Here is a 24,456-nt window from a genome sequence, read left to right as displayed (position 1 = left end):
GCCTACGGGGGCGTGGCCTCTCGTGGGCGGGGCCCGGGCGGGGCCGGAGCGCGGCTGCCGGTGCGGCGGCTGAGTGAGGGGGAAGCCGCGCGTTCTCAGAGGCGCGCATTGGACCCGGTCGTCGTGGACGGACCGGCGGACACGCGGAGGGCGGGCGGGCCCGGGAGAGGTCAGGCTCGGCGCTCGCGGGCGGCAGGGCGGGCCCGGGGCGAGGGCGGCGGCAGGGCACGGCGGGGGCGCGGGGGGTGGCCGCGGCTGTGGGCCGGAGACCCCGGATCGGCCGCGTGCGCGGCGAGCGCGCCCCGGTAGCCGCCGGCGGTTCGGACCCGGCCTGTCCCAGCTCTTCTTCCTAATCGGCGGATGATAAACCCGGGCGAAGGTAAAACAATAGCGGGGCCACCTGGGAGGCGGCGCGCGGGGCCGCGGCCGGGCGCGGGGCGGGGCGGGGCGAGAACCGGGGTCCCGGTCCCGGAGGAGTCCCGGCCGCGGAGGAGGCCCGGCCCTGCGGAGCCCCGGTCCCGCAGAGCCCGACCCTGGAGGAGCCCCGGCCGCGGAGGAGCTCCTGCCCCGGAGGAGCCCCGGCCCCGCGGATCCTCGGCCGCTGTGGAGCCCCAGCCCCGCGGAGTCCTTCGTGCGGCCCGGAGGAGGGCGGGGCGGCTAGCCCGGGGGCTGGGCCCGGTCTGAGCCCGAGAAACCCCGGGAATGAAGCCCGTGTGTCAAGAACAATCGAGCTTCCCACGCCGCCTCGCTCCGGGCGGGTTGGGGGAAACTGAGGCAGGGGCGGCTGGTGACCGAGCCCAAGGTCAGAGCGTGGGGCTGTGGGTAAGCGTCCGTTGTGTTCTCTTGTAGGAGCCGGCTGTCTTTGTGGGGCCGCAGGCCGAACGCCCCTTTGCTCCGGGTGCCTTGGGGTGCCCCGTGACCCGACACCGGGAATGGAGCCCTTCAGGACGCCGGAGAAACCCAGCCTGTCCCTGTCAGCCGCGGGTATTTGACCAAACAGAACGGAGAAAGGAGACAGACACCTTCACGGGAAGCCAAGGACATTGCCGTATAATCAGAGGATGAAAGGCTTTCCTTGCTCCCTTTTCCCTCTTTTTCCTTGAGGATTTAATACACCACAATCCACAGTTCCAGTGGAAACCGCCAGGCAGACAATGTGGCGGGAGCTTGGAGCGCTTCTGAATGGCTCTGGGTCCCTCCCTTAGCCTAGAGGACCGAGGACTTTGCACACACTACTATCCTACCCGCGTCCCCCCACCCTCCTGCTGAGGAACTTAACTCATTTCCTGAGTTAATTTCCATTTCCCAAACTGTTCTCTGGATTCTCTACAAATGGATTGCCAGAAATGAGAGGTTAGGTGCTGGTGTTAAGTCTTCACCATGAGGTGCATTGTCCCAGTGCTGAGTTGTCTGGCGGTTCTGGGTAAGTGGACCTGCGTGTGCCTATCTCTGCAATCTGTGTGAAAGTCTAGCCTGCCCTGGGTTCCTGTAATTCCTCTGATTCTTTCCCATCAAGCCTTAGGCCTTGGGAGATACCGTCAGGTAGCTGGAGTGTCACAGATTGGATTTCAGTACCTAGAAGTCTATTTCTTGATGGGAAAAGAATGGGTGGGACATTGTCTTTAAAGCAGGAGGATTTATTTCCTGGGCTGTGGGGTGAGGCTCCCCTCCTCCTCGGCTGGAGGAGTGCATGTGCACACTGTGGACTGACTTCTTGGAGTCAGACCACATGGCCCTTTAGTGTTTTCAATATTTGTGCTATCTCCGCTATCGAGTCCATTATGAAGGGCAATGTCAGTTCCCACTGTGTGGATGGAGAGGGTTTCGATGATGATGATGATGATGATGATGATGATGATGGGGCTTTTATTTTGAAGGGGTGATTGTGGATTGAAGGTTGTGCTTTGTCTTACCTAAGACATCAGTGGGCTAACTGTGTTTAAGGATGCTGGTCCTGAGTCTTCTCATCAAGGAAGCTCAGCTTATAGTCCTGGGAGGACTCAGACGGCAAAAACTGAGGCTTCCTGGGAAGGGGTGGAATGAGGTTGATTTTCATGCCTCCAGACAAGATCTGAATACCAAGTAGGAGGAGGAAGAGGGCCCTTGGCTCCTTTCAAGGATAACCCTGCCCTGTGCCTGCTGCCACCCTCCCTCCCCCCATTCTTTTCATGTCCCGGAGGTCATGTGTGGTGTCTTGCATCTCATCTCATGTCTTGAGTGATGCTCCGGCAGTTCCAGATGTCTCCTCTGCCTCCAGAGGGGACACGCCCCCCTGGGTCCCTAGGGGCTGTCTCTGGCATTCTGAGAGGCTCCCGAGGGGTCCACTGTGCTCTGGGGGGCCTTATAAGAGTTCACCTGTATGGAATGTGATGGACTTCCAAGTTGGAGGCCAGACCTCCACCTCAGCCTCACCTTGGCTGCCTGCTAGGTCTCTAACACCCAAGGGCTGCAGTGCCCACAGAAAGGTGTGGGTATTCCCAGTGTCATGAGCGTCTTGAATGGTGTTTGAAACTCATGAGAAGTATATTCCCTCGGTGCCTGTTGGGATCATTAAGGAAACGTAAAAAATCTTGATACTCAGGCAGTGACCACAGGCCACTTAAACCTGATTCTTGGGAGTACCAGCCAGGTATCAGGCATTGGGCTATCCCAGGACATTCCATGCCTGACCGAGTCAGATCACCCAGCATCAAGACACCCAGAACTAATGTGCAGTGTATGTGTGAAGACACACACACACATACACATCCGCAGGGAGTCAGTCTTCTGTCTAGCTGTGGGTTCAGATTCAGTGCCTCTGTTTCTCAGGCTCAGACAGGAAGGCTGGGAGCCCTCTAGTTACCCACAGTCTCTTAATATTGGTTTGTTAGACTGCATTTGCCAGTTACTTAGTATCTGGATTTGAATCAGCAATGAGTGATTCATGTTGATTCCATAGGACCCAAACCAAAGGAATACTGGGAGGCCTCTGGATGTGGGGTGGGGTGGGGTGGGGTGAAGTGAGGTGGGGTGAAGGCAAGCTGAGGGGAAGGGCGGGGCCAGGGCAGAGAAGGAACCATCCAGGGAAAACTGGCGTGCCACATTTGGGTCTTTTGTTTCTTTTGGCTGTTCAAGAACTGTAAAGCCACTGCTCTCCCTGCTGTTCACTGGCAGCTGAGGGGGGTGGGGGTGGAGTGGGAGTGGGGAAGGGGCTGGCATGGGGTGGGCACTGCCTTCTCACCCCCCTACATGCAGAGATGCCCTGGAGGAAAGTGGGCATTAAAGTGGCAGAAGGCCAGACACAGTGCACATGACGAAGGGTGTGCCAAGCTCACCCCACTGGCGGGGGCCGACTCTTCTCCATCACTGGGGCAAGGGAGAAGGCCTGCTGCCTTCCACAGTCTCCACTGAGGAGAAGCAGAAGGCGTTTGGGGAGAAGAGAAAACCCACGTTCAAGTCTCCTGTTCTGCTTGCAGTCTGGTGTGGTCTGATTCGTGTAAGCTGCATCCTGTCTGTGTAATGAACTAATGTGCAGTGTGATTTCAAAGCAGTAAACAATGCCAAGGTTTTGCCAGGCACCAGTGGCTCATGCCTATAATCCTCGCTGCTCAGGAGGCTGAGGTCCAAGAACTGTGGTTTGAAGCCAGCACCTACAGGAAAATCCTGCTGGGACTCTGATCTCCAGTTAAACACGAAAAAAATCAAAAGTGGAGCTATGGCCCAAATGGTAGAGTGCCAACCTTGGCAAAAGTGCTCAGGGACAGCGCCTAGGCCCTGAGTTCAGCCCCAGGACTGATACCAAAAGAAAAAAGGAAAAAGAAAGGATGCCAAAAGTTTGAGCATGGGTCACATGCCTGGAATAAAATTTCATCTTTACAAAGTTGTCTAAGGCTACAGTGCTGTGGAAGTGAGATCCATGCAGGGACCAGAGTCCAGAACAGGATGGGGAGTTGTATGTGAGTGTGTGGGTGGGAGGGGCACCCATGAACCTCTGAGACCTGACCTGGCCTCTCCTCTCTTCCTTGGCCGGTGTCTAGGATTCCAAGCGGTTTCCTCTGGCGGTACCTGTCCATTCCTTTGCCCCACTGGAGGCCCAAGGCTTTGTGCTGAACTCTTAGTATAGTGCTCTTTTACTGGCCCTCCTGGCCACAGCACCCTCTTTCCTTCTGTCTGGGCCTGGTGCCCACCCAGTTGGGAGCTTTTGGCTCTTGCCACCACCCTTGTTCTGGTTCCAAAGCCACTTATCCGAGATCAGGGACCTGTCTCCTGGGAAGGGGCGGGGTGGGGCAGGGCAGAGTGGAGGGGCCTAAGGGTCTGAGTGATGGGAAAGTGTGGGTGGGGACAGTGTGTGGGCAAGGGTTTGTGTCAGCTTGTACCAGCTGGCAGAATCAGGAGAGACTTGGCACCCACTTGGGTCTCACTGACCAGGAAGTCTTCCCAGCCCCGGGCCTGAGTTACACAGCACAGAATGGCTCTAGAAGTGTTAGTGACTCCTCCACCCAGAGCCCTGGAGAGCGCAGGATCCAGAGGTGCCTTCAAGACAGCTTGGGGTTAGGGCAAGGAAGGCTGTGTGGTAAAGCCTAGCCACTGGGCTTACTGCTAGGAAATGTGAGAGAGGAGGAGGGAAGGGCTGGGTCCTACTATCTGCTTCTGGGTCATGACTGCAGTGACCTGAAGACCCCTCAGCCTCCTTAGAGCTTCCTGCATCTCCCCTTGCTGTCACGCATGGGGGACAGAGCCTTTGGAATGAGGGCCATTTCAGGTCCAGGTACACACTGTGGTGTCTTACGGGGTGACTGGAGCCCTTTGTTCCATCCGAACAACTCTGAGCACTCCACGCCTGTTATCATCTTTATATAGACCAGGAGATCAAAGTCCAAGGAGATTTAAGTCATTCACCCTCACCCAAGGTGGAGTACTGCACTAAGCTTCACTGGGTTGTGTGTGTGTGTATGTGTGTGTGTACATGTGTATACGGGCATGCTGGGACTTAACTCAGGGCCTTACCCGCCATTCAAGGCTGGTGCTCTACCACTTGAGCCACAACTTTTTTTTTTTTCTGGTTAATTAGAGAAACGTGTCTCATGGCTTTGACTGCCTGGGCTGGCTTTGAACTGTGATCCTCTGATCCCAGCTTCCTGAGTTGCTAGCATGACAGACACAGCCACTGGTGGCACCTGTCATAAAAATGGTTGGCTTTTAGTGTAAGGAAATTCAGGATGCCTGGTGTGAAGATGGCTCTCCCCCCCTGATTTTCAGAAGTGGTTCTATCAGAATCAAGCTTATAGCTATGGGAAATTACACGTTGTCAGGTCCCCTCATGAAACCCTCTATTAAGTGACTAATTGTGAGCCATGGTGGTGGGCCTCCCTTAATCAGGATCTTCAGTTAAGTGGAATTTTTGGTCTTTCTTTTCCTCTCTCTCTTTCTTTTTGTTTTGTACCAGTCCTGGGACTTGAACTCAGGGCCTGGGTGCTGTTCCTGATCTTTTCTCCTCAACTCTAGCTCTTTATGACTTGAACCATACCTCCACTTCTGGCTTTTTGGTGTTTAATTGGAGATAAGAGTCTCACGGACTTCCCTGCCCAGGATGGCTTCAAACCATGATCCTTAGATCTCAGCCTCCTGAGTAGCTAGGATTACAGGTGTGAGCCACAGGTGCCCAGCTTAAGTGGAGCTTTGTTTATATTATTTATTTGTGTCTTCTTTGGAAGGGACAGAATCATACAATGAAGTGGAGAGAGTTTCTTTTAGAAACTGGCCTCATAGACCTTACACTGTCTGTCCAGTAATTCCAGGAACAGAAGTGAGCCAGCACCGGAGACCCCACAAGATCCTGAATCACAGATTCAATTAATGCAGTCGGATGCATTGTAACAAGTTTTGTAATAGGTTTTGAAGAAAGAAGAGTTCAAGCAAAGTTTCTGCCCAGTTCTCTATAGTTGTTTCACTATTATTATTTTGTGCTGGGGCTTGAACTCAGGGCCTGGGCACTGTCCCTTAGCTTTTACACTCAAGTCTAGTGTTCTACAACTTGAGCCACACCATCTACTTCTTGCTTTTTGCTGGTTCTCTGGAGATAAGAGCCTCATGGATATTTCTGCCTGTGCTGGCTTCAAACCTCCATCCTCAGATATCAGCCTCCTGAGTAGCCAAGGTTACAAGTGTGAGCCACTGACTTAGAGCAATGACATTCTAGCAAAACGTCAAACTCAAAGAAATTATTACCTGTCCTCCTACTTTTCTTCTTTTTTTTTTTTTTTTTGCCAGTTCTGGGCCTTGGACTCAGGGCCTGAGCACTGTCCCTGACTTCTTTTTGCTCAAGGCTAGCACTCTAACACTTGAGCCACAGTGCCACTTCTGGCCGTTTTCTATATATGTGGTGCTGGGGAATCAACCCAGGGCTTCCTGTATACGAGGCAATCACTCTTGCCACTAGGCCATATTCCCAGCTCCCTACTTTTCTTCTTAATCAACTTTCTGGTATCCAACCTGCCCTTTATTAAAGGAAAAAGCAATGTGACCCTAGTTGCATGTTATTTCATATTTTATTTCATTTTGTGTGTGTGTGCTAATGCAGAGATAGGAACTCAGGGCCTCGCACTTGTCAGCTCACTTGCTCAGCTGGCCATCTGCCACTTGAGATATGCCTCCAGCCCTGCTGTTTGCTGCTTATTGTGAAGATGGGTTTTTTTTCTGCCTTGGCTGGCCTTGAACCCCTATCTTCTGGGTCACTCAGCCTTCCGAGCAGCTAGGTTTATAGCCATAAACTATGAGTTGTGCTGTTACTGCTGATGGCTCTCTGATGTGTATGCCCAGGCTTGCCTTAAAGTTGTTGTTATTTTTGTGTAGCAAATCCATTTCACTTCTGGCACCCACTGTCGAGTGTGCTGCCACCACTCGCACGAACCATCACTGCTCACAGCTGCCCAGATCCACCTCTGGCATGGCCGGCGGCTGTATGTGGTAAGAGGCAGGCATGCTGTGTCCCTCCTCTCGGGACCTGCTTTGTTCCGCTCTGCCTCCAGCAGCCCCACAGTTAGAAATCTGTTTTCCAGAAATACAACATTTCTTAGGCAGCCTCTGATAACCAGTGTGAGAGAAAGTTGAGCTGTGAGCTCAGCCAGGGTGCTGGCAGCTGGGCCCACACTGGAGTGTCCATGGAAAGTGGCATTTTCCAATGTCAGCTGACCAGGTGACCCATTGCCTGACGGGCACGCTGCGTGGGCCTTACACAGAAGTCAGTTGACCTGAGTGTTATCAGTGCAGAATTGTCTACCTTCGTCTGCTTCCAGCCAGGAAGTGCTTAGGGCCAGAGGGAAAGAAGGGAGTGGAGCCCACACCTGGGAGGGTCAGACCACGCCCACTCCAGCCTGCAGGGGAGGGCGCATGACTCCTTTTCATTTTTTTTTTATGAGTTCTAGAGAAGGTTCACATTATGTAATCTGAATATCACGTTGTAACTCATAAATGTGTATTGAGATTATATATCAGTCCAAAAAGGGGGAGAGAGAAAGGCAGAGAAAGAGAAAGAAACATCCAGAGAATGCAACTATTTTACAACCCTTTTAACTTGTTAGGAACAAATGTGGCTTGAACTAACTGGCTCAACACTCCACGCCTCCACTTCCAGCTTTTTTCTAGCCCATTGAAGAATCTCACAGACTTACCTGCTTGGGCTGGCTTTGAACCTTGATCCTCAAATCTCAGCTTCCTGAGTAGCTAGGATTACAGGGCAGCCACCAGCACCTGGCTTTAGATACATTCTATATGATATAAAATGTATTTGTTCAGACCCTTTTCTATGCATATATTCAAACAAATACAGAACTCTGTGTGTGAGTGTGTGTGTGTGTGTGTGTGTGTGTGACAAATGGAGTTGTACAGAACATAATGTTCAACAACATAATTAATTAATGTTTTTGTGCCAGTACTGGGGCTTGAACTCAGGGCCTCATTATGCTCTAGCACTTGAACCACAGCTCCACTTCTGGCTTTTTGGTAGTTGGAAATAAGAGCCCTGCTCACATTGGCTTTGAACCTGGATCCTCAGCTCTCAGCTGGTGCAGAGCAAAGGGTATGAAGAAAAGGCTGGTGGTCTGGGGGTGGGGGGAGGGGGGCTTGGGGAAAATGCCCTGACACAGACTGGGCTGCACTGGGTCTTTGTTTTAATTAAAATGTGACAATACAAACTTTGCCTTTCTAGTCTTATCTCCCCTCCCCACAGAGGAGCTGTAGTTTTCCTTATTTGGAAGAAAGAGAGGGAGAGGTGGAGAGAAAGGAGGGAGTGGGGGAGGGAAGGAAAGGCAGATTCTCTGTGTGTGTGTGTGTGTGTGTGTGTGTGTGTGTGTGTGTGTGTGTGTGTGATGACAACTGTGGAGGATTTTAGCTAATCTCTTAAGACACTTAGGGCATAATCTGCCTCCTTAGCCTGAAGTCCTTCAGCCTGTCCGGGATTTGTGAGGGCACCGTCATCCTTCTGGGAAGTGTGCGACTACCCCTCTATGGTGGCATGGAGAGCAAGGAGGGAGGGTAGGGAGGACTGAGGGCAAACCAGACACAGCCCCACCAAAGCCCTGGCACCGGTGCTTGTGTCCTAGCCTCAGGGGGTCAGATCAGAGGCCTGGGGCCTGCCCATATTCTATGCCAGTTTTCATGAAAGGGCATCATCAATTGAAAGGTTGGGGCATAGGATCTGAGATTTCCACCAGCTTTGTTAATGTACCTTGGTAGATAGTTCATCTGTTGAAAAAAAATCAGATGACAGTTGCTCCTCAAGCTTTTATTGGTTTGTTTGTTCTTACTGGTCCTGGGGCTTGAACTCAGGGCCTAGTGCTGTCCCTAAGCTGTTTCATTCAAGACTGGCACTCTACCTCTTGAGCCATACCTCCATTTAAAGCTTTTTGCTGATGAATTGGAGATAAGCGTCTTGGGGACTTTCTTGCCTGTCTGACTTCAAACCTGGATCCTCAGATCTCAGCCTCCAGGAGTAGCTAGGATTACAGTTGTGAGCACCAGTGCCTAGTTCCTGTTTTCTTTGTTTTCACTCCTCTCAGGTTTCTGCTAGTGCGTGAGGTGAGTCTTTCAAAAGCATTTAGAGAGAATGAACTACATCCTGCACTGTTTTCTCGTAATAGAATGATAAAAACCCATCCAATGTAGCACTAATGAGGAAGATTAGTTCAAATTAGTAAAATGCCTGAATTGCCAAGTATTCTTCAAGAACTTCACTGTTAATACTTTTAAGTAAATACTGTAACTCAAAGGAGGCTAATAGAATGTCTAATAAACATCCTCCAGGGAAGATCTACTTTGGGAGAGAAGTAGAATGATTTGCAATTAGCACACCAATTGTTTATGTAAATGAGGTTTCCAAAATAGGGAATCCTTTGTTCTCTCACATATTGTAAATAGTCCTTGCAAAGCCCCTGCACTGGTAGTTGACCAGTTTTGTGAAGACGTAACTTCACCACATCAGGTATATCAGAAATGCCAAATTACTAATAACCCCAGTCTTGCCAACCAAGAGCCAGTGAGTCTCCTCGGCAGGTGTTTCCAGAGTGCCTGTGTGTATGCCTGTTAGTACTCTGATCGGCAGACTCAACGAATCTGGAACGTGTTCTTCTGTGCCCATGGCGGTATGTGATATAAAGGAAGGGACCAGAACTGTCTGTCCTCGCCTCCTGTGCCATGGCAGTATGTGATATAAAGGAAGGGACCAGAACTGTCTGTGCTCGCCTGCACCCCAGGTCCTGTGTGGTACACATCCGCAAGGTACAGCATCCAGGCCAGCAGGTGGATACACGGAGGCACAGGTAGTTAATTATAGGGGAGCGGCTGGACATCCATGACTCTCATTCCTAGTCGTTTATTACATCGGACAGGCTTTGCAATGGGGTTCTAAGCACCCCCTCAGCCAGCATCAAGTAGAATAGAAGCTGGGCATGGTGGCTCACACCTATAATCCTAGCCACGCAGGAGGCTGAGATGTAAGGATCACCGTTCAAAGCCAGCCTAGGCAGGAAAGGCTGAGATATTATCTCCAGCTAACCAGCAAAAAGTCAGAGGTAGAGGTGTGGCTCAAGTGGTAGAGCACTACCCTGAACAAATCCAAAAAAGCAAGAGCACAGGATGTGAGTTTCAGTCCCAGGACTGGCACAGAAAGCAAGCTGGAAGGAGTGGCTCTCTGTATAGCTTGTGTCCTGCATATGGCTGTGGAGTCCCGGCTCTCCCTCAGCAAAGGGCAAAGGCCTGTGTCTTAGGGACTAGTACTGTCAGTGGCCCAGGAAACTGGCGAGTGTGCGTGGAGCTGGGATGGATGGCAAGGACCAGCAGAGGAAAGAGGGCAGAGTGGATTGGCAGAGCCAACAGTGCTGTATCTGCCAGCCTGTGTGATGGGGTGCTAGCTTTTCCAGATGAGTGCTAATGTACAGTTGTGTTCACTTGACAGATGGATGTGAACCCAAGGGGCCATGGCTGGGACCATGCTGTCCTCTGAAGGCCCATGTGAAGGCGAGGTGGCTGGCCTGTGATGGGCGCGTCAGGAGTGGGATCTGGAGGAAGTTAGGGCATTGGGCATGCTCCTGAAAGGGGTGTTGGGCCCCACCCACTCATTTCTCCTCCATGAAGCAGCTCCTCCCATTTCCTCTCCCCATGATGCTCTGCTTTGCTGCAGACAGTGGCCAAGTGACCATGAAAATCCCTGAAGCAACATAAACCTTTTGTCTTTTTGTGGTTTTTTTTGTGCCAGTCCTGGGACTTGAACACGGGGCCTAGGGACTGTTCCTGAGCCTCTTTTGCTCAAAGCTAGCACTTTACCACTTGAGCCACAGCACCACTTCTGGCTTTTTCTGTCTGTGTGGTACTAAAGACTCAAACCCCAGGCTTCATGCATGCTGGGCAAGCATTCTACCACTAAGGTTTTAAGTTGATATTCTCAGGTGCTGTATGACAGGCACATAACTATGCATGCCGGGTGCCTGTGGGCCTGGACCTTATGTGGATGAGTTCTAGGCCGGGCTGAAGACCATGGGAGGTGGGAGTTGAGCTGAGGCAAAGCCCTAGCTGGGCCTGCACTGGGCCTTGGCCTGCTTCTATCTGGGGAACTGGGAGTCAGGCCCAGGCCTCTTGTGCTGGGGGCGGTTTTGCACCTGTCTGTATATGGTGGCTCTTTGCCGTCTCTCTGCACACATGTGCAATTGTGCCCATATTACAATGCACAATCCTCTCCCACCCTCAGGATAATTCCTAGTTCAGCCCAGTTCTGCAGCTATTTGTATGCGTTGTCCCGTGCCAGCCCAGGATGGGGGTGGACATCCGAGGACATGGCCTGGCCCTGCTCATGGTGGACACAATTGATCCTGCTGACAGCAGAAGCACTTGGTCCTCACACCATGCCAGGAAAGCTGACCTGCTTCCGGCTGTAGGGAAAATGAGGATGGCTGTAAGCCACTCGTATCAGTCCCCAGTGCACAGGCAGACCGGTGACGTGCAACTGGCCATGGAGGCACGAGAAGTCTGTTGGAAAAGGCATCTCTCTTAAGAAGCACAGAGTAGCTGGGCGTTGGTGCTCATGCCAGTAATCCTAGCTATGCAGGAGGTTGACATCTGAAGATCATAGAAGCTAGCTTGGACAGAAAAGTTTGTAGACTCCTATCTCTGATTAACCACCAAAAATGTCAAAAGTAGAGCTGTGGATCAGGTGGTAGAGCACCATCCTTGAACAGAAACAAGAACAAAACAAAACAAAACAAAAAAAAACCAACCCAAAACTAAGAACATGAGGCTTTGAGTTCAAGCCCCAGTACTCACACAAGGTTAATTGAAAGCTGGAGTAAGGGTTGAGAGGGGTAAAGCCTGCAAGATTGTGGCTTATCTGAAAAAATGTCATGCAGTGGGAACTGAAAGAAGAGGTGGATTTGGAGAATATGTTGGGGTTTTGAGGTTATGCTAGAAGGTCTAAGTAGCATGACCTTGAATTTGTGGAAAATGCTGGGTAGATGTTGGGATGAGAGGCCAGTGCCTACAGGCCTGCGGCACACAGCTTGTGGGGGGAGGGGAAGCAGTGGGAGAGGCGTGGTCACTGCTGTGTTCCACACATGGTCTCCAGCTCTGAGCCGCCTCAGCCTCACCTGCTTTGCTCCAGGGTTAGTGAACAGCCCAAGCTTGCTGGCCATTCTCTAGGGCTGAGTGTTGTGAACACAGGTGTCCCTCTGGTCCCCAAGGCCCTCAGCTTTCCAGGAGAGGCTCTTTGGTGAGGCAGCGTACTCCCCACAGGCACCTGTGTCAGTGTCTCCTTTAGTGGCTGGACCCACCAGATACTCCGTGAGTGGCTCACCGTGGAGCCTGGGGGAAAGCCCAGAGTGTAGGCCTGGACTGGAAGCCAGCTGCTTCCCGCTTGTTCCTATTCTCACAGACCCCAAAATGTGTCTTGTCTTCTCACTTTTGTGCCAGTCCTCCTAGACTTGAGCACTGTCCCTGGAAAATATGTTGGGGTTTTGAGGTAATGCTAGAAGGTCTAAGTAGCACAACCTTGAATTTGTGGAAAATGCAGGGTAGATGTTGGGATGAGACTCAAATGCTAGAAAACCAGCCTTGAACCACAGTTCCACTTAGGCTTTTTTCTGGTTCCTTGGAGATAATACTCTGTGGACTTTCCTGCCTGGACTAGTTTTGAATCATGATCCTGATTCTCAGATCCCGGACTCCTTAGTAGCTAGGATTACAGGAGTGAGCTGCCAGAGTGCCTGGCATTGCATCTTAAAGGCTCAGGAGTCCGGAGCTGGGCACGGTCTGCACGCTCTTTGTCAGGCCCTGTGGTGTTTTGTCTGGCTACGTTCCACGGTTTTCATAGCGGCCTGAGATGAGGTTTTGGGGGAGCATGGCCATCTGGTTTGCAGACAGCAGGCAGAGGCATGTGTGGAGATTTGATCCTGCTTTAAAACCGACTGGTGGGGAGGGTAAGCACCACCATGACTCCCATCCTGTGTGTGAGCTATGTGGCGCCTTCCCTCCTCCAGCTGAACACCCTGACTCCTGAGTACCCCCAAACCCCTTGAGCCCTGAGCAGGACAGCTAGCTCTCTAAGTTTCAGTTATGTGTGAGGGATGGGGTGTGCTGGTCCTAGGGCTTGAACTAAGGGTCTGTGCACTGTGCTGAAGGCTAGTGATCTACCACAGGCAAGCGCGTACTGACCTGTCAGCCTTTAAGATGTCCCCACTGGTGGCAGTGGCCCTGTCCTCACTGTCCCGTCACCTGTGATGAACTCTGCCTCCTGTCCATCACCTCCCCTGCCCTGGCTGGCTCCATCTGCCCGGATGCCGCCTGCCCGCCTCCACCTCTCCTGGCTGGCAGATCGCCTGTGCTCAGGGGCTTTGAATTCAGAAATGGTACAACCCATGGACTTTCCAGCAAGCTCCTGGAGGGGCTTGGGATCTGTCCACCTTTTGGTCTCATACCAGAACTCTCTGTCCTCTCCCCTGAACAGAGAAGTAACAGACTACAAATCCCCAGGTGCCCAGATGGAGACAAGAGCCCTGTTGCCTGCCCGTCCAAGTGACAGAGTGCCATGCCCCAGCCACAGGGTCCCGGAGTCCACAGGGGTGCCACAGGGCCCGAGGATCATAAAGGAAACTGCTGTCAGCACCCAGTGTGGGTGCTGGCCTTGTAGGAAGGTGTTTGTGTCCTGCACGGAGGCCGGGCTATGTGGAGCCTGCCCTAAGCTCTGTCAGCCCAGTGCCTGCCTCCTCCCTGCTCTCCTGTTGCCCTGGCTGCCACCTTAGCCTCTGGGTATGGGGACCTGGTGTGCAGATCTGAGATCCACCCATGGAGTATGGCACGTCGGGGCCTGGAGCCCCTCTGGTCTCTCCTGGACACCGCCAAGGTGGGGCTGCGAGTCCCCGTTGCATCCCCAGTGTTTTGAAAGGGTGCATAGCAGACATGCTACAGCAGGGCTGCAGGCAGCCTGAGAGGGAAAGAAAGCCCAGGAGCGGGTGGGTTATATGTTCTTCGTGAGGGGCAGCAGCAGTTGATACTTGGGTATTCTTTGGTAAAAGATATCACTGCCTGAGTTCTGGCTTGTCCTGTGGCACCAAGGCCAGGGAGGCTTCTCAGCAGTATTGCATGTTTAGGGACAAGCCTTGGGGCTGGGGAGGCTGCCTGCCTGGCTCAAGATCCTGGCTAAATGTGTGTGTGTGAGCGCGCATGTGTGTGCGCACGCGCACACGCGTTTGTGCATGTGAATGCTGTTAAACTCAGGGCTTGGGTGCTGTCTCTGTGCTACTTTTCTCAAGGCTGACACTGTACCAATCGATCCATGGCTCTATTTCCAGCTTTTTGTTGGTTAATTGGAGGTAAGAGTCCCAAAGACTTAGCTGCCTGGACTGGCTCTGAACCTCCGTCCTCAGATCTCAGCTGCTTGAGTAGCTGGGATTATAGGTGTGAGTCCCCCAGAGCCTGGCCAGCTGCCTTTCTGACCCTGGGTTGCTCACTGGTACGTCTGGATTCTGCCACTTTGTGTATGTGGTGACAACATCCTTGTGAAGGATGGGCTGGTGGCCGAGCCCTGTGACCCACCAGGCTGCTGGGACCTGGCAGTGGCCAGGGACACCACACTGGTACCCAGACAGCCACCTGCCACTCCTCTCCTGGTCCTTGCAGCCACTGCACCTGAATTCTTGGAGGACCCAGCTGGAGTGGGTGATGAGGGCGGGCCTGTCCCCAGCTGGCATCTGAGCACTGGTCTGGAACCTTCCTGCTGGCTCCTCAGGATGACAAGTGCAGGAAGAGGACAGAGCTGTGGGAGAGCTGCCCGCATAGAGTGTCCAGGGGTGGGCAGGGCGCCTGTGGGTCGGGTCACGCCTGAGTGGCCCCTAGCAGCTGTGATTCCAGAACTGACGCTGAGGGGGCCTTCAGTGGGTTTTGGGGGAGCAAGAACGAGTATTTGGGAACCAGGAGATGTGAGTTCCAGTGGTCAGCTTCCTTTTCTGTGTGTCTGTAACTAGTGCTTGTGAACTCAGGGCCTGCATTCTGTCCCTGAGCTTTTTTCACTCAAGGCTGGCACTCTACCAGCTGAACCACGGCTTCACTTCGGGCTTTATGCTGGTTAATTGGAGATAAGTCTCATGGACTTTTCTGCCTGGAATGGCTTTGAATGAAGATCCTCAGAGCTCAGCCTCCGGAGTAGCTAGAATGGCAGGTGTGAGCCACAGGTGCCTGGCTTAGTTTCCTTTTTCTGTCAGATGAGGGGCAGGAACAGCACAGGACTCCTGTGCTGCTAGGGCCCTTGACATGGCACGGGGAGGGAGCTGTTTGCTCACTGTGTGCTTCGGAGGAGAAATGTAGGCCCAGATGGAGCTTGTGCCTCTTTGTGCCTGGTGGGAAGTCCCTGCGGTAGCAGAAGCCCCTCCAGGTGAGTAGAGAGTCCCGGCCACCTGTATGGGACCTGGCCAATAACCTTGCCAAGCAGTTTGCCTCAGAGTGCTGGCCAGCAGGCCTGAGGCCCCACCCACACCTGCCACACCAGCCCCAATGCCCAGCATGGGGTGAGGATGGATGGCACACAGCAACACCGCCACCCAGAGCCCGCGCTTGCCATAGCCCTGGACTCCCAGGGCCAGCTGAACTTACCACCGAGGGCTTTTGTGTCCACATCTCATGGGCCCATGGAAGCCATGCACTTCTTCCTGGTGTTGGTTCCCTGCTGTGCCCCAGACACCACTCAGGGTCACTTTCCTTACCTGATGACTACAGCCCTGCACCCCTTTGTCTTATGCCCCTGTTCCAGCTGCCCAGAAGCTTCCAGAATCCTTGTAGTATGGGTTACTGTTCTGATTCATTCATTGCCTGTGGTGCATGGGACCTCGTCCTTGCCAAGGTATCAGGACCACAGTGATCCGCCAAAGCCCAGCAAACCAGACGACCAATTTTCTTCCTCAAGTAAAAGGTCTCTGTTTTTTTTTTTTTTTTTTTTTAAACACAGATGACCAAGCCTTTGTTATAACAACACAGAATGAAGACAAATGGAATGGTCTGTGTTCCATCGTAAAATTTGAGGAAGAAAAACTTGAGTGGCTAAGGCTCATGCCTGTCATCCTAGCTGCTCAGGAGGCTGAGCTCTGAGGATTGAGGTTTGAAGCCAACCCAGGCAGGAAAGAGACTCTTACCTCTGATTAACCAGCAAAAAGGCGGAAGTGGAGTTGTGCTCAAGTGGTAGAGTGCCAGCTGTGAATGAAAAAGCGAAGGGACAATGCAAAGCCATGTCTCAGTACTGGCGTGCGTTCTCTCTCTCTCTCTCTCTCTCTCTCTCTCTCTCTCTCTCTCTCACACACACACACACACACACACACACACACACACACGGGTGAGGGAGGCCCAGAGCCAATGCATAAATCAGTCCACTGGCGAACTCACAAGTGTACCCTTTTCCCCCAACCCTTTTATATAATTTCCAGATGAAGCACCCCATTTGGAGACCCAGGGAGTGCTGAGGGGCATTTGAGGGTGTGGGTTGTGCTCATCCTTCAGCTCTGTGGCCCAGACATATGGGGCCACTTGGCACAATTCCTTTTCCTCCCTGAAGCCCCAGTGGGGAGGGACCTTGCCTTTGGGATGTGGAGGGGAGTGTTGAGATGGGGGGCCCCAGTGTGGTAGGCAGGACCCTCACCCACTGGCCGGTGACCTCTGTGAGTCACGAAGCCTGGCCTTGGGGCAGGGGGCAGGGCGACTGCTCCTGGTATCCATTTGTGCACCGTGCTGCACTCTGTCCTATGTGGTCTCCATCCTCGGCACAGGGCTGCAGTGTCAGTGGTGTTTTTAATGTTAGCAGCCAAGATGCAGCACATTGTAGTCCCCTTCGCAATACTCTCAGAGAACAGCATCTCAGGGTTGGTTTGGGGTCTTGGGATCTCCTTTTTGTTATTGTTTGTCTGGCCTTGAATTCAGGGCCTCATGGCTTTGCTTGGCTTTTTCTGCTCAAGTTTGGGATTCTACCACTTGAGCCAAACCTCTACTTCTGGCTCTTTGCTGTTTTGTTGAGAATGAGTATCATAGCTTTGAACTAAGATCCTAAGATCTCAGCCTCCTGAGTAGCTAGGATTACAGGCCTGAGCTACAGCCTCTGGTGCAGCCTTTTTTCTTGACATGCTTAAAGCCTGGAATGGAATAGGAGGACCAAGCAGAGGGGCATGGAGGCCCAGGGTGATGGTTACAAGCGCTATTGGTGCTGGAAGGAGCAGTGCCACACCTGGGCTGGAGTTCTCCACAGGGAAGGGAAGCGGATGCTGTCACGTGGGACTCGCGTGGGCTGTTTGGTGAGAGGCCCAGGGAGGCTGAATTGGGCCTTAGGGGTTCTCTCACTGGGAAAGGGGTTGCTAGGACAACGGCTTGTTGATTCTCCCTACAGGCTATTAAGCACCCACTGTGTGTGGCCCCGGATGTGAAGGTGTGGTTCTGTGGCATTGCAGGCACAGGATTCAGTGAGGACCGCTTGCTGTCTGTGGTGAGAAGGAGCTTTCTAGCAGAAATGACCAGTGGGCCTTGGCATAACTAGACGTGGCTGGGCATGGGGTGCTGGGCACAGAGTGCAGGGTGGAGGATGTGGGGTGCTGGGTGCCAGGTGCTTTTGCGGGCAGAGGTCTTGGCAGGCTTTCTGCGCCCACCTCTGCTGTGTGGAGCCAGGGCTGGGCGTTTCATTTGGTTCTTGGAGTGGGGCTGTGTTTCAGTCCCTGCAATGATAGTTATTAGAATTCTTTGTACTCGAGTTGCTTTTGTCTTTTCTGGAGCATCGTGGGTGGGAAATTGAAAACAGTCCTTTTTACTTGCATGCGGTGTTGGGAAGGGCGGTATGCAGACTTGGGGTGCTGAGGTAGCCCGGGTGCAGAGTCGTGGACAGGCTATGCTGTAGGAGGATGCCGGAGGACTGGTGCTGACAGGTGTCAGGGATGAGAAGACGCAGACAGCTCTGTGGGAGGGCCTTGAGGGGTCCAGCCCAGGAGGTGAGGGCCTGGCAAATAGGAGGTGGCCATGGAGTGGGGACCTGGGCTGGCAGCTATGCTGTGGAGCAGGTGCCCTGCAATCAGATCACTCATTCCCTTCCTGATTCCACAGCTTAGCAGAGGGAGGCGCGTGGCTGGCCATTCAGGCTCAGGCTCCCCGTCAGCCTTGGTCACGTGGCTACAGTGGGGACCCCAGGGGGCTTGAAGTACCCTGTCTTCCTGGATAACCCCTAAAGGCTGGCCCAGGCTTCCTTAACACAGCAGCTGGCTAAGGAAGTGTCCAAGGCACCTAGCACTGGGTAGTGTCACCTGTGCCAGTCAAAGGTTGAAGTCATGGCCGACAGAGAGGAATGAGATGCTGCTGCAGCCGGCCTGGCTGGGTCATGGCATCTTGGTGGGTCCGCTGGGCCTCGGTGGACACCCTAAGACCCAGCCAGGCTGGAGGCAAGGTGGGGAGGCACAGGTGGTTGGGGAGGTATTGGGACGGGGGGGGGGCGGCCGGAGGTGTTTTGGGCCTGATGCCAGGCTGTCGGTCCCCTCCCCCTCCGCAGATGTGAGCCAGGATGAGAAGGGTGTGGGAGGGCCACGGGCTCTGGTTTTCTAGTTGTTTCCCTTCAGCTCAGCCACCCCCTCACCCACAAGCCCCGCCTTAGATTTCTAAATAACATTTGAAGAAATTTTAAATGATCTTTTTTTTTTTACTGTCTCCTGATTTTATTTTGGCGTGTGTTTTAATTCATTTATTTTTGAGTAGGCAATGCATGCCATGTTTAATTTAGAAGGAGAGCGAGGATGTGTAGACAGTACAAATTAAGTCAGTTCGCCCCGCCCTCCCAGAGGCTTGGTATGTCTTTGGGAAACCATCTTGTGCCTTTTTTCCTTGTTGACGTGGCTGCCCACACAGCAGGGTGAGCCTCCTGGTCTGGTCTCTGTCTTCCAGGCTCCCTGGGCGGGGGTGTGAGGGGCTCCTCCTGTTCCCCCTCCACCAGAAGACACAGCGTATCCCGCCCCTTCCCAGCTTCCCATGCCTTTCTAAACCTGCAGCCTGATTCAAGCCAGATCCACCCCCACGCTTCTGTGCCTTCTCAGGGTTCCTGAGCTCCAAGACCAGGGCTTCAGGCGTCTTTCTGGCTCAGGAGAATAGATGCTGTGCACAGCAAGCAGCATTAAGTACTGTACCCCACATTTACAGTCTTGGACATGAAAGAAATTCTAAAGGGCTTTTTTTTCCCAGTCCTGGGGCTTGAACTCAGGACATGGGCACTGTCCCTGAACTTCTTTTGCTCAAGGCTAACATTCTACCACCTAAGCCACAGCACTTTTTCTGTGTAAGTGGTGCTGAGGAATCAAACCCAGGGCTTCATGCATGCTAAGCAAGCACTCTACCATTAAGCCACATTCCCAGCCCCTTGTAAAGGATTTCTTTCTTTCTCCCTCTCTCTTCCTTCCTTTTATCCTTTCTTCCTTCCTTTCTTTCTTCCTCCTTTTCCTCCTCCTCTTTTTTTTTTTTGTGCCAATACTGGGGCTTGAACTCAGGGCCTGGCACTCTTGATTACTTTTCTGCCACACCTCCACCTCCAGCATTTTGCTGGTTATTTGTAGGTAAGAGTCCTAGAGACTTTCTCCCTGGGCTGGCTTTGAACCATGATCCTCCAAATCTCAGCTTCTTGAATAGCTAGGATTATAGATGTGAGCCACCAGTGCCTGGTTCTTCCTTATTCTTCAAGACTTTTTGTTTTCTTGGAGTTTGGCCGGCAGCCTTGCCAGGCTCTGTGAAGCATGTCAATCCTGCTAGGCAGTGTCACCTCCAGCTGATGTGGGCAGTGTCTCATTTTTACCCCCTACAGCGTGAACTTCCTCTGATGTCCTTCCTAGATTTGTGGAGACAGGACTGCCTGTGAGGGCTGGCTTAGAACTTGACTTAATCCTTCCTTGTCATGGGTCACCTGTCACCTGTCCGCTGTCCTTGCCTGACGGGTTTCCTGGTGGCTGGCTCTGCTTCTGCCAGATCTCTGCCTCCCAGGGCGCTTCATTCTGAATGCTGGGTGTTGTTTCTGGTTATCTGGCGGGACTGTGACCCAGATACCATGTAAATCCTGGAGAGCTGTCACCGTTGAGGTGGGCAGGGCAGGGCACTGCTAAGCCCCGCAGCCCTCCTCCATTACCATCTCACCTGGGCGATACACAGATGACTGGTTGTGCGGATGGTGCCCAGTGTGTGCATATTCAGATGTGCACATTCAGATGTGTGGCCCTGGCTCCGTGCCAGCCTCGCGCTGCACCTCCAGAGCCCTCACTCACATGAGCATGGTGGACTGGCGCTTGAACTTGTAGCCTGTGTGCTATATCCTGTGAAATTTTTACTCAAGGTTGGAGCCCTTCCCTGGAAGCCATGGATGCCTTGGCCTGGCCAGGCCCCTCCTGTCTGGAGGAGGGTAGTCTGACCCCACTCGAGCCACTGTGTCCAGTGCTGATTATCAGCAGAGACCTGGGCATAGCTTTGCTCCCTCCTTGTTCATCTTGCCAGCATCTCTTGTGTCAGACCTTCCCCTGCCCCCAGCAGCCTTCGCCTCCCACCTGTACCCTTCCCCTTGCTACTGCTGTCTAATCTGTACCTCACACCCCCAAGGTTCTTGGTCAGTGTATCCTCTGCCAGTGGTCCTTGGCCCCGCCCTGAGCTGCCTACTTCCCACTGTCATCTCTTAGTCTTCCTCTATCCCTAGTGCTGAGCCCTTGCAGTCAATGAATGCCTAGCTCCTTGTGGCTCCTGGGCCTTGGACTCAGGGCCTGAGCACTGTCCCTGGCTTCTCTTTGCTCAAGGCTAGCACTCTGCCACTTGAGCCACAGTGCCACTTCTGGCCGTTTTCTACATATGTGGTGCTGGGGAATCGAACCCAGCGCTTCATGTATACGAAGCAAGCACTCTTGCCACTAGGCCATATTCCCAGCCCAAAGTTGGGCTCCTGCCTGTTGACTTTTTTTTTTTTTGCCAATCCTGGGGCTTGAACTCAGGTCCTGAGCGCTGTCCCTGGCTTTTTTTTTTTTTTTTTGCTCAAGGCTAGCACTCTACCTCTTGAGCCACAGTGCCACTTCTGGCCTTTTCTTTTTTCTTTTTTTTATTATTTTATTTTTTTGCCAGTCCTGGGACTTGAACTCAGGGCCTGAGCACTGCCCCTGGCTTCTTTTTGCTCAAGGCTAACACTCTGTCACTTGAGCCACAGCGCCACTTCTGGCCATTTTCTGTGTATGTGGTGCCGGGGATTGAACCCAGGGCTTCATGTATACGAGGCAAACACTCTTGCCACTAGTCCATATCCCCAGCCCTTCTGAGATTCTTTTTTTTTTTTTTTTTGGCCAGTCCTGGGCCTTGGACTCAGGGCCTGAGCACTGTCCCTGGCTTCTTCCTGCTCAAGGCTAGCACTCTGCCACGTGAGCCACAGCGCCGCTTCTGGCCGTTTTTTCTGTATATGTGGTGCTGGGGAATCGAACCTAGGGCCTCGTGTATCCGAGGCAGGCACTCTTGCCACTAGGCTATATCCCCAGCCCCCCTTCTGAGATTCTTATCTCCTGGTAGCCAGCAAAAAGCATGAAGTAGAGGTGGTAAAGCACCTCTACTTCCTCAAGTGGTAAAGCCGCAGCTTTGAGCAAAAAAAGCCAAGTGAGAGGACAAGGTCCTGAGTTCAAGCCCCAGTATTGGCATAGACCAATCAACCAACCAACCAACCAAAGATGGCATCTCAGATGTTGTCTGGGGTGGGAAGTCAGTCGCAAAGGCGGAGGCTCTGGCCTTTCTTGGCTTAATTTTCAGAGCCATGTCCTGACATCTCATGATTCAGGGCCCAGGGTAGGGTGTAGTATGGGTCCATGGCCCAATGGCTGTCAGCCTGCCAGTGCCCAGACTTCTGTCTCCTGGGGTTTCTCAGGCCACCTGTCCCCCAGCACCTGCTCTCAACCTGGAGGGCAATTGCACTGGTGCTTAGCAAAGGGGATGTATTAGGAGGCTCAGAAGGAATCAACCCTAACTGAACGTTTAATAACTTGGAAAAGAAAATGAATACCTTTTGTTTGTTTGTTTGTTTGTTTGTTTGTTTTGCCAGTCCTGGGCCTTGGACTCAGGGCCTGGGCACTGTCCCTGGCTTCTTTTTGCTCAAGGCTAACACTCTACCACTTGAGCCATAGTGCCACTTCCAGCCTTTTCTGTTTATGTGGTGCTAAGGAATTGAACCCAGGGCTTCATGCATGCAAGGCAAACACTCTACCACTAATCCACATTCCCAGCCCTGAAAGTGAGTAGTTTTAAGGACGAAAAGAGCTTAAAAAGTAAAGAGGTCAGACCTTCCCAGCCAGGCCCTGGGCCATTGGAGGCTCAAGTAGAGGGCACGATTACACTGGCCCTCTGGGCCCTCCTTGACCACTGTGGCACAGGTTACTGTAGTCGGTCCCCCTGTCCCTCCTGTCTCCTGAAAGCCACACGCCCACCCTGTCTTTCCTGTCCCCTGTGGATCCCCTGGGGCATCAGAGTGTGGCCTACAGACCCTGGAGACAGAAGATCTGATTGTCTGCCCTAAATAGGAAAGGATTCATACAGAGTGCAGAATCAGAAAACACAAGGGATGGGGAAACCCATCCCTTGCTTCTCAGTCTCCCATTAGCATTTCCTAGTGGTGCCAAGAAAGCCCCCATATGTGCAGAAATAGATAAGGGGTGTATTTACAAAAAGGTTTTAACCCTGCCACTTTTTAAAATTATTTTGCAGTACTGGGGTTAGAACTCAAGACTGGTACTCTACCACTTGAGCCAGCAGCTTTTTGCTGGTTAATTGAAGACGAGTTTCATGGACTTACTTCTGCCCTGGTTGGCTCTGAACTGTTACTCTCAGATCTTAGCCTCCTGTGTAGCCAGGATTTCAGATGTGAACTACTGGAACATGTCTACTCTGATTTTTTTTTTTTTTTTGTCAGTGTGGGGCTTGAACTCAGGGCCTGGGCACTGTCCCTAAGTTTTATTAAACTCAAGACCAGCACTCTGACACTTTAAGCCACAGCTCCACTTCTGGTTTTCTGGTTTGGGAGACAAGAGTCACAAACTTTCCTGCCCGGGCTGGCTTTGAACCGTGATAATCAGATCTCAGCCTCTTGAATAGCTAGGGTGACAGGCGTGACCCACCCCACCCAGCTTCTCTGATTTTTAGTGACTGTGTACTAATTATCACCATGTCTTTTCCCTTCTTCCTTTCCTGTCTCCTTCCATTTGTGTTTTTGAGGTGTAGTAGTCCAAGCTGGCTTTGTGCTACCAATCCCCCTGCCCTAGCCCTTGGGAGGACTGGCTTTGCATCTGCACTACAATGCCAGCTGACCCATTCTTTCTTAGTGCATGTGGGATCTTGTTCTGGCGAAGGCCATTTATGATGCTCCTCCCCAACTTGGGCTCCGTCTGCGGCCCCAGTGGGCAGCACAGAGGTAGCCTGTCTTGGGAAGCTCCTGGCTCAGAGAGGGGTGCCACAGGTATGGAACCTGCCTGCTTCCAGTAGACACAAGGAGGGGTGGGGACCCCAGCCTGGGCTTGGAGGGGGGGCTACAGGGTGCAGATTCTGGAAGCCTAGCCTCCCCCTGAACACCAGACTGGAGATCAGGGTTTAGAAATGAAGCTTAAAATAGCAGGCGTGAAATGGGGGTGCTGGTTCTGACCAGTGCCCTTCCTGGAACCTGCAGTGCCTGGGGTTCAGGAAGCCCAGGGGACAGACCGGAGCTGCCCGCCCTGATCTGAGACAGGAAGGAGGCAGCGGTCAGGGTGATTACAGAGAAGCATTGACTGGCAAGTAATGCGATCCGCCTTTTAATTTCTTTCTCCTCTGGAAAGCAGGAGGCAGAACCTGGTGCTGCCCTCCAAGAGAAGCACTTTGATGGGCTGTGGCCTGGTCCTGCGAGAGCCTGGACTCTGGCATTCAGCCTTTTCTGAAGAGAATTCAGGGAGCCAAGAGGGGAGGAGGAGAACGGGAGGCGTGGCCTGGAGGGCTCTTTATGGATGAGGGCAGGCACTTCCAGGGGGTTAGATACAAGAGGGGATAATGCCCTGATTGCTTTTGACTGATAGTTTTGCTGGAACTCACTTCCAGCTTGTGGTAAACAGAGATTCTAAGCCATGGATTTAAGTGTTTGTGGGCAGAGATGCCAGTGACTTAGATGCATTCAGGTGAGGAAAAGAGAAGAGATGAATGAAGTGTGTGAGGAGAGAAGGACTTGCTATAGAAAAGAGAGAGGAAGGGAGAGAAGGAAGATATCCATTGGAACAATACTACGTTGGAATCCTATAAAAGAAAAAACTAGGCTAGGACTTTATTTCATCAAAAACATGAGGAGGCTGGGTGCCTAATGGCTCACACCTGTAATCCCAGCTACTCAGGAGGTTGAGATTTGAGGATCATGGTTCACAGCCAGCCCAGGCAGGAAAGTTTGTGAGACAGTTACCTACAACTAACCACCAA

General features: G+C 52.6%; 1 protein-coding gene across 4 annotated transcripts in view; it reads left to right on the top strand.

The window, feature by feature from the left end:
- Positions 1–122: 122 nt before the first annotated feature.
- Positions 123–24,456, top strand: part of Igsf3 (immunoglobulin superfamily member 3) — a 54,601-nt gene continuing 30,267 nt past the window's right edge. For 3 of the 4 annotated variants that reach the window (XM_048351853.1, XM_048351854.1, XM_048351851.1), the window contains exons 1-2: positions 123–169; positions 850–1,423. In XM_048351853.1, coding sequence (XP_048207810.1) covers positions 1,381–1,423 — 43 coding nt within the window. In that variant the 5' untranslated portion in view covers positions 123–169; positions 850–1,380. Of the gene's footprint in view, positions 170–251; positions 380–849; positions 1,424–24,456 lie in introns of those variants that run through there. The other variant, XM_048351852.1, reaches the window with a different exon arrangement.

Source organism: Perognathus longimembris, chromosome 7 (assembly GCF_023159225.1).
Source record: "Perognathus longimembris pacificus isolate PPM17 chromosome 7, ASM2315922v1, whole genome shotgun sequence".
Classification (NCBI taxonomy): domain Eukaryota; kingdom Metazoa; phylum Chordata; class Mammalia; order Rodentia; family Heteromyidae; genus Perognathus; species Perognathus longimembris.
This window is presented reverse-complemented; position numbering and strand designations above follow the sequence as displayed.